The sequence below is a fragment of the Dermacentor andersoni genome, chromosome 2 (assembly GCF_023375885.2).
Source record: "Dermacentor andersoni chromosome 2, qqDerAnde1_hic_scaffold, whole genome shotgun sequence".
NCBI classification, from domain to species: Eukaryota; Metazoa; Arthropoda; class Arachnida; order Ixodida; family Ixodidae; genus Dermacentor; species Dermacentor andersoni.
In genome coordinates this window covers 150,594,463-150,612,301 of record NC_092815.1, presented here as the reverse complement: position 1 = coordinate 150,612,301, position 17,839 = coordinate 150,594,463, and the positions used below count along the sequence as shown (strand labels likewise).

At 45.7% G+C, this 17,839-nt stretch overlaps 1 protein-coding gene across 1 annotated transcript in view; it reads right to left on the bottom strand.

Moving 5' to 3' along the window:
• LOC129387292 (uncharacterized) overlaps window positions 1-11,735 on the bottom strand; it is a 49,600-nt gene extending 37,865 nt beyond the window's left edge. The window contains exons 1-2 of the mRNA XM_055076140.2: window positions 11,493-11,735; window positions 9,238-9,595 (exon numbers count right to left, since the gene is read on the bottom strand). Coding sequence (XP_054932115.1) covers window positions 9,238-9,595; window positions 11,493-11,559 — 425 coding nt within the window. The 5' untranslated portion in view covers window positions 11,560-11,735. The remainder of the gene's footprint in view (window positions 1-9,237; window positions 9,596-11,492) is intronic.
• Window positions 11,736-17,839: the final 6,104 nt, after the last annotated feature.

Below are 17,839 nucleotides of genomic sequence, written 5' to 3'. Positions count from 1 at the left end.
CTAATGCTGGACGCTAAGAGGAAGTATGGTATCACCAATTCAAGATGAGCGCACGTATTCTCGAAAACACGACAGCTAGCGCCATAGGAAGCGTGTATATGAGCGGTGATCATGAATTTGTGCTCAGTAGGTGTCAAAGAACCCCGTAGGCCATCCACCATTGCAAGCAGACGGAGTTGCACGGACGGCGCGCAGATCGGCTCGTGTTCGCCAACTAAAGCGGGAGACACACGGTCCGATTCGGTGTCCAATACGGCGTCCGACGCGCCGGAACGGCAGCTGGAATCAATGTGTTTTGCCGTGCCGAAGCGCCGGATCGGACGTGCGGCGTGCGACAAACCGCGGAGATCAACATCGTCCGATGCGTCCGACAACCGCACCCTCGTTTGGCCGAAGCCCATGACAGCGCGGCTGGCATGTGACGTTCTCTGACGCTCCCTCCACGGAGGGGGCGCTGGCAGGCCGGTTTCTCGCCGTCTTGTTTTTTTTCCTTGCCTGCTGCAGTTTGTTTCCGACACGGAATAGTTACCAGTTCAGTAAAATTATCTCCAACGTGTGCTTATTATGCAAAGCAGCGGCTAGTACTACTAAGCTACTGGCGAAATCGGGAGCGGCGACGCGAGGGCATTTCGTGGGCAGACAGCACACACCGACCGTCTGAGCGGGGCTGCTCGCTTCGCTTGCACGTTTGCCCTTCGCAACGAGTGCGTCGATTAAACCAATTGTATTTAATTACGGGCAACTTAAGTGTACAGTGTTAATTGTTTTGGCAAAAATACGCACTCTTCGACGAGCTCGGGCTGGATCGCAAGCACCGTCGGCCGCAGCATCCGCCTAGCGATGCCTACCGGCCCTATCGCTGGCTTTAGCAGAGCCGTCAGTGAACAACGCGCCGTCGTGAAGTGTTCTGTCACTCGCAGGGGCATAATTTGATTGACAGTGTTCGCGTAAAGCGAAGCAGTGTTGTGCAGAGTAGTTTATATTGCGTTTCTCGACGTGGATATGAACTCAAGCTGCGGAGCTGGATCTGGGCGGAGCTAACGCGCCCCTCAATCATTCGTATGCACGCACCGTGTGCCCCGAATCGTCGTATCCCGTATGCCCGAGCATGCAGCGCCGCACGTCGGATCGGACGTCGAATCGTACCGTGTGTGTCTGTATAGCTCGCTCATGGTTGGGCTTATGTCCCTGTGCATGCTTTATAAATAAGGAAGCCTACCTAGGCACAAAAACCCAACGATTGGGGCCTAAATGCCTGTGCTTCTCGCAGCTACGGCTTTCTTTGAGTGACAGAGTCTAATCTCGAAGGCCGTGCTTTTGCAAACTGGATGCACCTGAAGCAATTGCGAATCTTGAAGGCAACATCCGCTTCGTTTTCATTATATATGCATTTCCCTAAACTTCGTATGAGAAAGTACAAAGTACACACTTTTGGATTCAACAAATCTATTAGAAGACCCTGCGGAATGTTATTATCAAAAACACCCAATTTTCTCATGTAAGATACATTTTTCCAAAAACCGCAGAATGGCGTTACTGCAGTATTTGTTTGGTCGGCACACCAGGCCCCCCACACTCTCAAGTTCAATAAATGGCCACAGAGGGCGAAAAATCAATCGAGGCGCGTTTCAGCGGAAGCGCGCAAGTGGAGCTACTGTAATTTGGTCGCAGACTTTAATTTGTGCTTTCTCTGCTAGGGGCGCTGAACATGCTCAATTTTTTACTTTACACAAACCATTGACATGAGCAATCGAGGTGTCTAAGGATGTTTTTTTTTACCTCAGGCAAATAGGCAGTTGATTTTCTTTTACATTTGATTGTTGAAGCTGCTTTTCAGTCATACCGTCAAGGTTTTTGTACTTGATTAACCACTGACAGCCGACAGCCTATTGGTATCGATGTGTTTCCTGGCCGCTGGCGTTCGAATACTACGGCGGTAAAACATTCTTGACTATGTTCTTGACTATGTAAACGCCTTTGTGTGGATGCGTAGAGGTGTGCTTTTTGTGGTACTTGTAAAGTGCAAATAAAATATTTTCAAGCTTATTCAATCTTTGGTGTCGTGCGCGTTTATTCCAGTCGAGGCCATCATGCCCTACACGCCCTACAAATACCCCCGCCCTACACCCCACGCCCTACAAAATACACCACGCCCTACACCACGCCCTACAAAATAAGCCCTACACGAAATGCAACAGCTGGAGCGCGGCGGCACAACTCGGGGTAACGGCGGCGTAATAAACGCAAGACCACTCGGAATGCCCTTAAAAGTCAGTTCAGAGTGTGCCTTAACTCGATATGACACAGCGCTACATATATTTATATATGAGGCGCTACGTTTGCCACACAGCAACCAAACTGGCGGGAGCACGATCGAGGCGCAGCAGCCAGAAACCCAGTAAAGCCACAGAACACCTGGTAAAGCGGCCATACTGTGCAAAACACCGTTTCCTTTTCCTGTTGTACAGCGCCATCTGTGGTCGCATACTTTATTTCACGACGCCACAGCTACGCTTATTTCCGTTGCACTGTGGAAGGTACAGTTTCCCTTTTCTAAATTTCTATAGGTGTTCAGTGGACACACCACGTTGGCTGTACTCAATGCTGCTTGCAGTAAGGCGGTAGTTGAATTATATCTTGGAAGTGCCTCGACAAAATGCGCTCCTTGTCGTGTACATTAACCATCGCAAACCCTCCGGACTCGTGTAACGCCATTAGTTAGCCGTGTGTTTTGGGCGATCCACCAGTGTCGACAGTGAGTGCTTACTACAGCGCCCGTCCGAGCTGCCTTTGTTCTGCCCGCGCTCTCGTGAAAAGTCTGGTACTGGGGCTTCGAATGGTAGTGTATGGAAGACTGTTGAAGGTTGTGCTTTTGCGAAGTTTGTGCTATTGTGGAGCTGGAGTTCATCGCAAGTTCTACAGTGCTTGCGCCAGAAAAGCGTCGGTGCCTCGGTACCTGTTAGACGAAGGAGCGTTTGCTAAGTCTTGAAAGGTAAGCAAGTTTGGCGCTTGCGCGCATTCTTGAAGCGTATGATTTACGTAATGAGCGTTGTGTAACTAGCTAGAGCAAAGCGCTTTCTGATCGTAGGTTAGCCCTGTTGCTTTGCACATTTAGCAAGCAATTTCACGAAAGCTTCCTCTGATGTTACAGCGTACTTGTATTCTGCTGTGAAATATATGCTACCCGCCTTGACTGCTATTCCTGAATGGGCACACAGTTATGAAAACACTGAAAGTTGGTGTTCGTTCGGTAGTTTCCTGGCAAGAAGTCATTCGTTATACAGGCATTCCCGCAAGTACAGTACATGTGTAACGTATACGTCGGTGTATCATGGGCTTCGCGCGTTGGCACACGATTGCTATGTTTGACGCTTAAGCAGATAGAAGCTTGTATGAAGATTTTTGGGCGTATACAGTTCGGTTTGGAGGTCCGCGTCGTGAGAGCCTGTGTGTATTGTTTATGTTCTTGAGTGTCTTCGCGTATTTGTCTTCTATGTTGCACAGCGGATATAGGCCGATATTACAATAACGAGGTTTATTTTTAATTGAGGCATTTCGATCAGACGCCGGCCTTTAAGAAAGACATAGACCAACCAAATATTAATAACGGGATGTCAGCTCTTGCAATAGTGGGTTACGGCAGTGCGTAATAAAGTAAGGACTGTAATTTTGCAGCGATACTTACCCCTCAATTCTATATCACTCTTGTCGCCCACCGCTAACGGCCGGCTGTTCCAGTACGTACCGCGGGCCGGGGCGTCGGTCAGACCCCTAACGAATAGCGAAAAGGAATAGCATCGCTACAAAATCGCGGTCTAGCTTTCAGAAAGCTTTTCATGTGCTCAATATTTTTTTTTAATCCAATGCTCTATGTTTTACTACATATTTGAGTTTTATTGTTGATTGTCTCGGTAGTCTGTTGCTGCCGATTTTGTTCCTTCCTGTAATTTCACTTGTTACAATATACCAGTGTAACCTCCTGAGATATAACACAGACACTTGTACAACCAGACGCAAATCCATGCAGCTGGCTGTGTGAGGCTCTATTTGCAATTCTACATGACACTGGTAAATCACAAATTTTCAGGTTCACAGCACATAAATTAAGCATTTCTTTTTAACGCTATGCGCATTTTGGAGGCATCCCTACATCCCCTAGGAACCTGCTGCACTGCTGGAAGCTGGACAGCACGACGATAAAGCACCTGATCTGTGTGCTTTCACAAAGGTGTGTACAAAACTGGTGCTACTTTTCGAGTTGTAGGATACGTTTGTGCAATATGCAATCATTTGACTGCATTGACATTTTCAGGATTTCTATTGGCTGATCACGAATTTTATGTTTTGTTGGAGTGCCCTCAGTTTAATGAGCTTACCAAAAGTAGCCTCCTCTGAGTTAAATATAATTGGGGGCTTGAGTAATTACGCCTGATATACTCGATATAGACTCTATATTATTCTAGCCAAATTGCCTTTTTAAGACCCACGAATTGAGGTTCCGTGCTGTGAATAATGTGCTCTAGAGCGTTTAGAAAAATGTGTTCTAACTTCTAAAGACATGGTTTAGGCAAAAAAGCCTTAAGGAATGCCTTCGCACAAAAGTTGATCATCAAGAGTTTCGCGGAAGCCTGTGTGGTCGGTATGAAACATGACAAAGAAAGACATGGACCAACCAAATACAACATTAAAAGCAATACATTTCGGCTTCCATATGGAAGACTTGTTCACAATGTGGCGAAAAAGGTAAAAGTGCATATTAAGTACGTTTTAGCATAAGACGGGGGAGGGCACCTTGGTTTCAGATGAGCATGTGTCCTCTTGATTGCATCTCTAGCGAATTCAGGTACAGGCATGGCTTCCAATTTCTTTCGTGGCCGATTATGCTAGAGTTCATTCCGTCGCTATTGTGTTTAGTCATTGCTGCATGCTCTGCCAAAGCATTTGATGCCACTCTTTTCTTATCCACATCGTCCTGATGTTGGCATAGCCATTGTTTAATGTTGCCCATTGCCCAAATGTAGATAAAATTCATGTACACGTTATGTTTCAAAGGTAAGAATTCATGTCAGTGAAATTTTTTATACGGTTTGTTACCGGGATGGCTGTCTCGCTGGTTTAGCATGGCTTGTCGCTGGGATTGCTCTCTTGTTTGTTTAGCTTCTTGTCAGGTTCTTATGGCTTTGATTTTGTGCACAATGAGATGTTGCAAACACACCTTGCATATACGCGAAAAAAAGGTTTACAACAGAGATAACATATATGAATGGGCACATATATGTGTCAATAAAATACTCGAGCCTCTTTCTGCCTACATAAAAAGAAGTTATGTCTCCTCGAGGGCATGGCTGCTTGCACTAATTAATCTGCAAGCGAAGGTTTTCTCTAATTTTTAATTTTTATATCTAAATGCTTATGTGTCATGTACAAACTGCTTGCATCATTTTCTCATTGGGATGAGCTGTCTAAAATTTAATTTAATTTAAATTTCAAAAATTAACTTCTTTTACCTGTCTTCTAATGACTAAAATTCTATGCTTCTACCTTGACAAAGCTTTTATGAAATTAGTTTGAAGAGGCCCAATATACAGGGCTTTCTAAATTGAAGGTATCAGTATCTATTAAAAACTATGCTAACTATGAAAATGCTGCTTGTGTATGTGGTTTATACACAAGCGGTTATTAACTCTGTCAGACAAAATCTTTACACCCAAGTGCAGTCAGTAAATTGAAAACTGCATGTCTGCAAGGGGAAGTCAGACAATTGTATATGAAGATAATTGCATCTTGTTTGATAATTCTCGAGCACTTGTGCGTCAATTATCGAGCACAGCTTGACCCAATACTCAATCAGGCTTGAAGCTTTCAATGTCTGCTAATCGCTAGAACAGCACCAGATCTCACTCTGTGTCACGGGGTGACACACATTTGCTTAGATCTAGGCAGATGCATGACTTTCTTTCGCATTGAAGTTCCCAATACTTTCTAGACTTACGGGAAAGTACACAGCTCAGTACAATACATGTATTGTATACGTAAGGCTGCTTTATCTTTAAACTGAGTCAACAAGAAGCAGCTACTTCCGTTTTTGCAAACCTTACCCTATTTCCTAACCATTCCTTCATCAAACGTGTATAAAATGAAATCCCATCATTTCATCCCATTTCATCCCATTCCCCATCCCTATACAGAGTAGCATGCCAGCGGTTATATACGCGCCGGCAAAATTCTCTGTTTTTCTAATAAAGAGCCCTCTCTCTCTCTCTCTGTATAAAATGAATCTGTGCTTGTATTGTTCCACAGGTAGACATCGGTGATGATGTATATGTTGAAAAGGGCCTGCTGAACAGGCTGCGCCTGGATGCTAACAACTCAGGCTTTCAGTTCGAGGGGGGCCTCCTTAAAGCTTCTTTTTCAATATAAGAGGTTGAAGGAAAGTCCTTCCTTGGGCAGCCGTCAAATGCCTTCCACAGGAGGATCCGTTGGATTCCAAGAAGGTCAACGCCATACTAGGTACGTGTGTGACAAAGAAGCATGTGAATATTCATTTGTGCAGTTTTCAAAAAAACTCTTTTCATGGCAATTTCAGTGCTATCTTAGTGTATACTCATTTCTTTCCTGCTAAAATAGCTATTAACCTGATTATAATAGCATATTATAATGCAAGCTTTGCCACCATAACTAGAAAATTGTCATTACTGTTGGCATATGTATTTTTGTGATAGAGGCCCTGGTCATATGAATGTACTGATAATATAATATCCTGTCTTGTGGAAAGCTAGCATGTTTAGTAACAAGCTCACTTTGACAATGTCTGCCTTGAAAGCAAAGGCATTTTGTAATCTTGCTGTAGAACGTCCATAATGCCTGTTCAACTGCTCACATGTTGCTTGTATCATTTCTTGGTTCTTAAGTGCCACACATAAGTCAACTCGCCTATGTACCTGTTGCTGCAGCACAGTTCCGACTGGCACCTTGCCTTTCCTAAGATCATTCACACATAAAACTTCCATGTACTGGGCACGATACGAATAGCGAAGTTCATTAAACAGAAGTTGATTTACAGCCTTTCTTTGTGGATGACAATTGGTATGATAGAGCTTATGTGTCGTGCATCTGTTGGTGTTAGGGACACCCATCAAGCTCCCAGCCCTAATGTACTAATTCAGCCATTTCATGCATTTTCGGACTTTGCACAAAACAGGTGGAGATGTTTAGAGCTCACAGGGTTGAAAACTTGTGCCTTGTGCACTTCCTTTTTAAGAAATGGATGCATGTGTGTTGCAATGTCACAGTAGCAAAACCAACATATTGCCTTTTTTCTTCTCTTATGTAGACTACACAACGCAACATTTCAGCGTACTTCCAGGGCAGCTGGAGAACGCGTCCTCATTACTAGCCTGGGGATATTAAATGTATGTGTTCAAGCACGAATGTAAACCTGTCTTCTCCTGTTGCATGCCACACCTAGCCACTTGGCAACCACTATTCGCCACAGACAGATAGTTGACAGGATGTTACTAGCAGGTTGTTAGGATAAATAAACGTAGTTATAAATTTTCGCTGCACAGTTTTTAGGAAGTACATAACATTTTATTGAGAAATAATGAAAGGTTACTTTTGCAATATATAATTACAAAAGTAATTATCTCTGAATAAATTTTTATGTACTTCCTAAAAACTGTGAAGCGACTATTTATTAACCACCTTTATACATCCTAACGACTTCCTAGTAACATACTGTCAACTACCTGTCTGTGGCCAATAGTGGACAGCATGTTACTAGCAAGTTGCTAGAATGTATAAAGGTGATTAATAAATAGTCGCTTCACAGTTGACACTTTCTACCGACATAAGATAATAAACAGTCGGTAAGAACCCTATCGACATTTTATATCTATACTTTCAATTCAATATCGGTGACCAATAGTCGGCAGGCGGTTACTAGGAAGTTGTTACGGTGTCTAGAGACGGTTTGTAGAATGCTGATAGGTTCTAGTAACATTTGTCTAAAGACGGTTTATAAAATGTTACTAAAAATTTTGTAAGGGATGTGCACGTGCCCATGTGCTAAGCGTGCATATTGTGCACGCTTTGTGGATTGACGAAAAAATTATTTGGTCTTGTCACCGTAAGCTATGTCTACATGAATGTCACAGCGCAGATCTGCTTCATCTGTATGATTTGTCAGCAGGCCCTTGCCGCCTACGTTGCCATAATAAGGGCTAACGCCCAGATAAATGCTCCCCTGCGCCGCATCCTCTCCTCGGCGTATTTGGGCGTTTGCTTGCAACCGTCACCATGCACCCTACTTGTATTTAATGCAGTGAATGATTATGCCTTTAAACCATTGTACATCGCCAACACATCAGCGCTAGAGCTGTGGTGCCACCTGTTAACTAGAAATAAAACAACCTTTACGGCTCGGCGAAGCCTGTGTAGACTTAGAACATTCAAAAGCAAAAGTATACCTCAACAATTGCGACATACCTAGCTAATGTTTTGCCCACGTTGTAGATGAGACTGAGTGGTGACTGTTTTTCACCACCTCTTTTTTGCTTTGAGTGCGAAGAACCAGTAATAAGCTCGAATTCTGTTCGAAGCAGGCGGTCTGCGTTCTATGTGCGCTGCCACATTTACGTAATCACGGTTGGGATGGCTGTTACGCTCGCAGGGGGTAATTAATATTTCACTGTCTACGGCACACATGCGCAAGTTTCCTGGCAAGTTACATATCATTGTAAAGCATCAAGTTCAAAGCAAAAATAAATCTTTTCCGCCAATATTCAGACAGTTGTGCTCGGAACTATATTCCTTTGCGCAAGCATATTGCCTAAGTACTCCTCGTACATTCAGGAATGCTCCAAACAACCACCGAGGTGGATTACAGAGTGAAACAACAAGACACGAGGAATGCAAAATAGAAGCCTTACAGTCAACGAAGGTCAGTCTGTGGTCAGCCTTTGTTAATCCCCCTAAATTACAAAGATGGTTGCAAATTCCAGAAACCATGCAGTGATGTTTGTCTCATGTTGAGATATTGCCGCGAAAGTTCTGCTACTTCTACATCAAAGATGTTTGTGCGCCTGTCCACCCAGTCAAAGCGAAAACAATCTGTTTAGGCCTACAGGGAACTGCCAATAATTCAGCTAATGGTGGGGACAAGTGCACAATCCCCCAAAACTAACTGTAGGAGCTTCGGTTCTTGTTCTAGGGCACTCTTATTGTCTGTGTACTCACTCTTCGACGTAGATGCGCATGTAGATCTGCCGAATGTAGACCGCTACCCTTACTCGTGCGTCCATCAGAACCGAGCGGATAGTGCCCGTGTAGGCGACGGCAAGGGGCCCACCATGGATCTCGAAGTGGGCAACCACTCCACTGTCGGTGACATTTATGAAGTTCCGCTCACCCCTTATTATGTTCCGCAGGCCCCGAAGTTTCCCATCCCACAGCCACACTCTGAACGAGCAGAATTTTCTGAACGTTTGGTGGATCTCTTCCAGTTGGAAATCTCTGAACGACGACATGCCGAACACCCTGGTCAGCCCGATGTCGAACAGCGTGTGGCGGTGTTGACGATCACCACACCAGTTGTCTGAAAGAAGTGGAATGTTCGAGCGTACAGTTAAATTTGTCGTAATCAAAGGACTCAGCTCTTGTGCTGCTTGGGTTTTCTCGCAAAAATCATTTCTGCAAAAGTGATTCTTCGCATGCACACGTATCGAGCTAAGAGCTGTTCCCCGTAGGTCACCTTTCAATAATGGTAGTACTTTTCAGCAATTCCAGACGTTTTTAAAGGTACCTGAAAAAAGTCAGTGCCCTTCCACTCTGTGAAGAAGGATGACCAGCGAAGTTGTGTATGTGGGCCCCTTAATTGGGAACTGCGCCTCCGCCGTAGGTCGGCCCGGCATTGCACTATCTTCGGTATGAGTGCACGCATGGGGAATGCTTAACGCCTACGTCATCTGCACCGCGGGTTGACCCGGTATTGCGCTATCTTAGGGATCGGCTCACGTATGGGGAGCTCTGTGAATACACACGGACGGGATCCTGGGGAACTAACACTTAACAGCTTCACTGTAATACTGTTTCATTAAATGCAGACAACTCAGCTATCCTTTCAAGTAGCCCTGTTAATGCTCGTCCGTAAATTAGGAAATTGACTCAGCACGTCTCTTCTTTGTCTGGGTAAACATACTGAAAAAGACATACATAGTAAGAACCCTGTCACGTCAAATAAGATGTTAGGTTTCGTTCAATATCTGCAGTAAAATTTCTAGCTGGTCAAGGGGTACATCCTTACAGAAACATCAGCATCGCCAGTTAACAGTGCTAGATGACGAAAAAAACAGACAGTGCTAGATGACGAAAAAAGCACTGATTCTGAATTGTGATTTTTTTTAAAGAGCACTCACTACTATACAGGGTGTCCCAGCTAATTTTAGCCATAATTTAAAGATATGCGAATGCCCCGTAGCTAGACATAACAAAGGTAATGTTGTTTGCCGTCACTTGGAGATATCAAAATAATTTTTTTTTCATTCCAACTAGCCAGATACTTTGCCATAATTAATCAATGAAATTCTCAAATATTATAGCTAGACGAAAACTGTCAATGGGAAAATTGTAGCGCGACATGAAAAACCCACGACACAGCTTCCTGTTGCTAAACACGTGCTACATAAAAGCGTTTTTTGGAACGTGAAAGTAGCCCGCAAATGCACGCGGAATGGCCGCGTGAATGGCCGCTCGAGGTACTTTGCTTCTATTCGCGTGCTCAAACGCTCGTGAAAAAATTGTTTATAGCACGTATTGAGGAACACAAAGCGGCATTGGGAGTTTTTCATGTTTGTCTCCAATTTTCTCATTGACAGTTTTCACATTATTATACGAGTTGCGAAGTTGGTTAAATAATTAAGGCTAACTGCCTAATTAGGTGGAATGAAAAAAAAACACAATTAAGTACCTCCAAGCAACGGCGAACAACATTACCTTTGTTTTGTCCAGCTGCGTGGCATTCGCCGATTTTTAAACTCTGGCTAAAATTAGGCGGGACACTCTGTATAACACAGGAAATCATAAGTGCTTGATTTGAGGCGGAAACATAACTTAAATATGCAAAACAAGCAATAACTACAAAGGTGTACTGTAGCGTAACGTCATCTTACAAAGTACAAGATAACAGAATATTTGGCAACAGACATGTCCCTTAGTTATGCATGCTGCTGGTAGCGAATGCTCTGTATTTCTTCAAGCTCATAGAATTGGTGGAGTACTTATGAATAATGCGTGTTTAGATTGCGCATATATGAAGAATTTAAGCGGAATAGTGAATTACATAAACATTTCTTGTAAGTACTTTTAACAAAATTCGGAGATTCGTGAGCATGCCACAGTGAACGTTGTTAAATTCAAAACTCGAGTAAATATGCAGGCTAGAGCCAGGCTCACAACGGAAAAGAGAACGAGAAATTCCAAGAATCTAGACTCACCGGGAGGGGCTGCTGCTTGCGTCACTGCCGCAAGCAGTAACAGCAGTGACGGAGTCACTATTTCCATGGTTCCGTCGAGAGTCACGTTGGTTCGAAAACACTAGGTCGTAGTGGCACGAATTTGGTACTACGTTCCCTACCAGCTACAGTGCCACTGCTGCCTGCCTGACCATAGGCATAGCAGACCAATGTGCAGCAATGACGAGCAGTAGCGCTGGTCATAGTGCTTCATTCTATGTGCAGTTACGCCAAGGCACGCAATGCGTCCCGCTCCAACTAGGGCTGAGCGGCAAATGTTTGGGAAAGAGCCCAAGGGAAACGAATGTTTACAGTAGAAGCGTGGGAGTCGCAGTAAGATAAACCGTGCCCGAGACCGGGACTTCCGTTTCTCGACGCCGTGTCGTGTTGCGAGGCAATCGGCGTACGCGCCTCTGGACGTGTAGCGGTGCGAAGTAACGCAATAGTCGCTATGCGAGGAACTCGTAACACATGAATTTCTGGGGCTATATATTAGCCGAAGTAGGAAAGCTGACTACTAGTAATGGCGATCGTCACTGTTATTCACCCCTAGTTTGTATGTTTATTTTCTTGCGCCGTTGGGGCGAAGGGCGCGGCGAGCAAAGCCAAACACTTCCTCGTTTTGCGGAACTTAGAAGCAGCCAGCGCATGGAGTTTATTTACTGTAGCGAGATAAGAAGCGCTGCACAACCACCGTTGTTGCAGAAGCGCGCCTTTCCGATAAGGAGCTGCTGAAGGATAAGTTGATCGTGCTGCTTCAAGAAACACGTGAGCTTGGAAGCAAATGTTGCGAGATGTATCATTTTGTTTGAAACTCTGCGACCTCGCTGAAGCAACCGGCGCAATGATTTGTTCTTGTCAGAGTGGCCGGCAGAATTCGGTTCCGCAGCAAACATGTAGTCACTTAGAAAGATATAATCAAAGTCGCGAATACGTAGAAAGCAGTATAAAATTGAAATATTTTCTTGAAGAAAGCAGGCCACTGTCACTTCTGGGCTTATATAGCGGTGTTTATCAGAATATGTGTCGTCGTATTGGACACCTAGGATGTGCATGTTAGCTAACGCATAGCCAAAGCCGTATAAGTATAAAAAATTTGCCGGTTGGCATTTTTATTGTGTGGTTTCTAGTGTCGCCTCTTCAAATGAACTTCGCATGCGATTGTCTTTTTTTTTCTAGCCAGCAAGACGTAGCGGTACGCGGGGACGGTTTTCAGCGGCGCTGAAGATGAGAGTTCGTAAACTTCGACGAAGCGAATGGCAACGTGGTCGCTTAGAGCCGGTTTGGTGTTTATGAAGAAAAAATGTGCGTTATTGGCGTGCACAAAACGGAAAACTGCAGGCCCGCGACTCACGTAATAATTAAAATCGTCGTTTCGTGGGTGTCGTAAACAGACAGCCTGGAGGAGCTCCGTGCACGCCCGCTACCATTTCGAAGACGTTGGGTAAATGAGCGCCTTTCGGTGACATGATATTCCGGTTTACATGGTACTCCTTCTTTTTAGGGTTGTTGATTTGGAAAGTAAAACGGCATATGCATTGGTGCAGCGCATACCGTAACCTTCGTACTTCTAGATCGACAATTACCTATGCACTGCTGCCGTTGACTACGTTGCCTAGCCTTGCTACACATTATGTTACTACAGTAGGCCGCGTATACATGAATTTGTGTCGGTGCGACCAAATACCGTTTCCCTGAATTTTCATGGCCTATCTCCATGCTTAAAATGTACAAGTGCGCGCTACAAGAATTCAATCAAATTACTATTGCTCACTGTCCTCTTGCGTATAGCTCAAGATAATTTTAAAGCGATTAACATTCTTTCCCTAGTTCACGCATTGTGACCCTAACTATCCACATTTCTAAGGTCGTTGTATTGTGTTCGTTCTCACTTCGTTATCCGGCTCTTGTCAAGCCGCTGTCGTCACGCGATCGTCTTCACAGAGTCATCATCATAGCATTGTCGTGATGCCCCCCCCCCCCCCCCCCCCCATCTTTCACGTCGTCGTTTTACCATCATCATCCCTTTACTGACGTCGCCTCATTGTCTTCATGGTGTCGTAGTCATAAGGACTTTGTCAATCCCTCGACGTCATTCCTTCTTCATCGTTCTATTGTAATCAAGCTGTCATCATTCAATCCTGGTTGTGCGCCGGTGCCATCCCATCGTCGTTATTGTGTCATTGTCCGACAGTCGATATCATACATCCCTTGTTATGCTGTCGTGGTAATTCAAGCTTTGTCATCATGTCGTCATACCATCGTCATCTCATTGTGCTCATGTCACCGTCGTTAGAGCTTATTCTCAATTTGAGAATGGTCATCTCATTATCGTTGTCATAACGCCATATTGTTTTACCGATGTGATTCCTCCTGGATTGCATCGTAGTCATGGAGTCAGTGTCATGCAGTCGTCGTCATGACTCCATGCTCATGGGTGACCTTTTCAAGTGGGGTCCGAACGAAAGTGGAGCAATACATGTGCATTTCGCATATTGCCGTCAGCAGTCATCGCGAGATGAGTTCTGTCGTAATTTCTTACTGTGAGCTTAGATGAATAATTCATATGCCAGTAAGGAATTGTATTCAACCTGAAATATGCAATGGCCTATTTGTGCGGCCCATTGATAAATATTTAAATATATTCATTTCGTATTGCTAAATATTTTTCTGTAATTAGGATAGTTGCTAGGGGTTTAATTTTTCCGGGCTGCAAAGACGAAAACGACCACGCGAATAGAGGCGCTTGGCGACATTGCGGTACAGAAACGTGGGACCAGCGAACGACCAAAGATACACGCAGACGAAACAGCTGATTAAGCATTAAATGCCCTACTCAAACAAAATTTTGCATCCCGTAGCCTAGTTTGAGATAATAGGAAGTTTTATATTTTGCGTGTGCAAATGAGTTTGAGTAGTCAAAGGGAAATTTTCATAGGCAAAGCGCTATGCCCAGCTTGCGTACTTTTGTACGTAGTCCGCTTTCGCGTGCTTCTGTACGCACGGCGGTTGGCGTCCCCCAACTTTGCGCACGTAAAATCTAAAGCTCCCTAAAGTAGATATAAGGCAGCCTCCTATCTAAGTTTTACGCTTTAAATACGAGTTGGTGCATCTTGAACTGGAATGGTCGCCAAAAATAACGTTTCCTAAGTGCCGCGATAAGAGACTACCGGTTGTGACACGAGATCTAGAACACGTAGATCAGCGGCAGAACTTGTAGTCTACAATTCCGCGCCTACGCACGCCGCGCAGGAAAGCGTCGTAGTTGCAAACGGTTTAAAAACTTTATACTTTAGTTTCTTTAAAACTGTATTTCTTGCGGATTGATTTGTAAACATTTCATTGAAGAATTTAAAGCTTTACTTTGTGCAGTCAATAGTGTTAAACTTCTCATCAATGCAACAGCCCTCATCAAAATGGCAGCAGGGTGGGCTTCGAAACTTTATTTCTCCTTTCCCATATGATAATACAGAGCATCCCAAGCTAAAGCTTCCTGTTAAGGGGAATTACATAACGCAATTTAATAACTGCTTCAATAACTACTTCTGGCAGACCTCCTCTTAGGGGTTTAATCTCTGTTTGCCGAAATTAATGAACGCCAAAGAACACACCTAGATACCGCCTCCGTTTCCTTTTTGATGCCTGAAATTTGCATGTAACATTAGAAGCAATGGCTTTACTCGACGCTTTTATTTCAAAAGCACGAGCTACCGCGCCGACAATGAAGATACGAAGCGATGGTGATAGTTATGTACAGATGAGGAAGATTACGTCCATATTAAAAATACCCACAATATATGCCACCATTAACGATTGCAAGTGCCCACAACATATTTCGCGGCACTCTTGCATATCAGTGTGGGTGCTAGCAAATTAAACGTACCAGTAAGTTTGAAAGTTACAGTGGTGGCTCATAAAAAATACACAGAACGAAAAAACTGGAAGTATTCAGACTCAGCCTGGGTCGCCCCTGAGTACGCCATTGTGAGAAGGGTGACGTCAACCGCGGAGTCGCAATTCTAACGGTTCTTTGGAAGATGCTCTGCATTGAAGGCTACCTTTGCGGCAGGTGTTTTCTCCCACAGGTACAAAAGTTCAGTCTTTTATATACTTTCTACCTGCTAATGTGCGACGGCTGTTTCCATAACTGTAGGTGGAGTAGAGCAGTGTGCAGCGGTACGGTACGAAGTACGAGCGCTACTATAACTGCTTTATTAAAGCAAAAGCTTTATTACGCCAGCCAGCGAGCGATTTCGGCTCGCTGTGCCGTATGCCGTATGCAGGCAGCCGTATGCCGTATGTCATATGCCGTGGCCGACAAACGAGCTTGAGCCACCGTTGTTTAGCAACGCCGCAGCCACGCTCCAACAGATGGCGCCGCAGTCGACGCCGCTGCCATCGCCGCTAGTTTCACCCGATGTGCTCCGCAGGGGTGGAGGGAGAGGAGGTGTCGCCTCGCGGGGTATATATATTGTCACAGTCGGTAATGTGGCAAGAAGAGGACGATGATGGTGGCCTTGGAGGCGACGAAGAAGAGTTTAGCAGTATCGCTGCTCTACGCTTGTTGGCTCAGCCATGAAAAGCCATCTGAGAATAGACGCACGCTTCTTCCTTTCCGTAACATCATTTTTTCAGGGGCGCCGTAATCACTTGCACAAGAGGGAGCTCCGCAGTGGACGTAACCTGGCCGCCATGTCATCCGAAGGATAGAGTCCCACCACAACCACGTCGTCGCCACCGACGGTCATCCTGGCCTAGCCTCGCGACCCTGGCATGTTTTCCGGTATCGGCAACGTTGACGTCGACGACTGGTTGCAGAATTACGAACTGGTCAGCGCACACAACAGGTGGGATAACACGCTTATGCTGGCCCAGCACGGGTCTGGTTCGAAAACACCACGGGTCTGCTTCGAAACACACGAAGAAGAGATTACGAGTTGGGACCAGTGCAAACAGAAGCTTAGAGATTTGTTCGGCAAGCCCGTCGCCCGCCAACGTGCTGCGAAGAACCTTGGGACCCGGGTACAGACGTCCATTGAATCTTACGTGGCGCATATCCAGGGCGTCCTCGCTCTTTGCCGCAAAGTGGATAACAATATGGCAGAGGCAGACAACGTCAGCCACGTTTTAAAACGCATCGCGGATGACACGTTTAACCTGCTTGTTTACAAGAACATAACAACGGTCAATGATCATTAACGAATGTCGCCGCTTTGAACACGCGAAGAGTCGCGGCATAGTTCAATAGTTTACGCGTTTACCTAATACCGCAGCTTCATCGACGTGCGAACACGTTTGTCCACCGTGTGAGCCCACCTCCTGCGAGAACGTCGTACGTATCGTTCGGCGAGAAATCGAAGCAGCGTCTCCTGCCACGCCAGTTACGCAGTGCTTTGACGATTCCCGGCCGCTTGTGTCTCTCATTCAGTCGGTCATTCGCCAAGAAGTTGCCATTGTGGGTCTTCCATCCATCTCCTCCGCCAGCCGTCCTGACTTTGCTTCATCCGCCGCCTCTGCCCCTGCTCACCGAAGCCAGTACGGTCCATATCCGAGCTATCGCAACCCGGCCGAATGGCGCACACATGACGATAGACACATCTGCTTTTACTGTGAACGTCTGGGCCACATCTCTCGCCACTGTCGAAGCTCCTGGCCAGCCCACTCTCCACCAAGCTTTCCCGCCTGCCGCCGCTCCCCACTGAATCCTCGCCCGCCATACTCTCCACCGAGGGTGAAGACGCACCTTACAACGCCCGAGCCACCGCGACGAGCCGCTCGCCATCACCACATAGTCGCCGCTCCCGTTCGCCCCAGCTGCGTCACTATCCATCCCCAGCTTAGCGTCGCCGCTCTCAGACGGGAAAGTAACTGGGGCGGCTCCTGGAGGTGACACTGCTCTGGAACCCCGGTCTGAAATTCTTCTGCTGACCCTGCCTACTAATCGGAACCTTCTGTACGTGGACGTGGATGGTTTGCCCGTTACAGCACTCATCGACAATGGAGCTCAAATTTCCATCAAGAGTGCGGAGCTTCGAACGCGCTTGAAGAAACTATTTACTCCTGCTTCGACTCGACTGCTCCAGGTCGCCGACGGTGGAACTCCGGCTGTGCTTGGAATGTGTACTGCTCGTGTCAGTGGCACCGGTCGCCACACGTCCATTTTGTTTAGTGTGCTCGAACGTTGCCCTCACAATGTAATCCTCGGACTCGACTTTTTGTCCGCCCATCCTTTTCTGATTGACTGTTCCACCGGTGTTGTACAACTTGACCTACCCCTACCTGTTTCCGTTCACCTTCCGGCTGAAGCTCCAAGTCAGATTTGTTCCGCG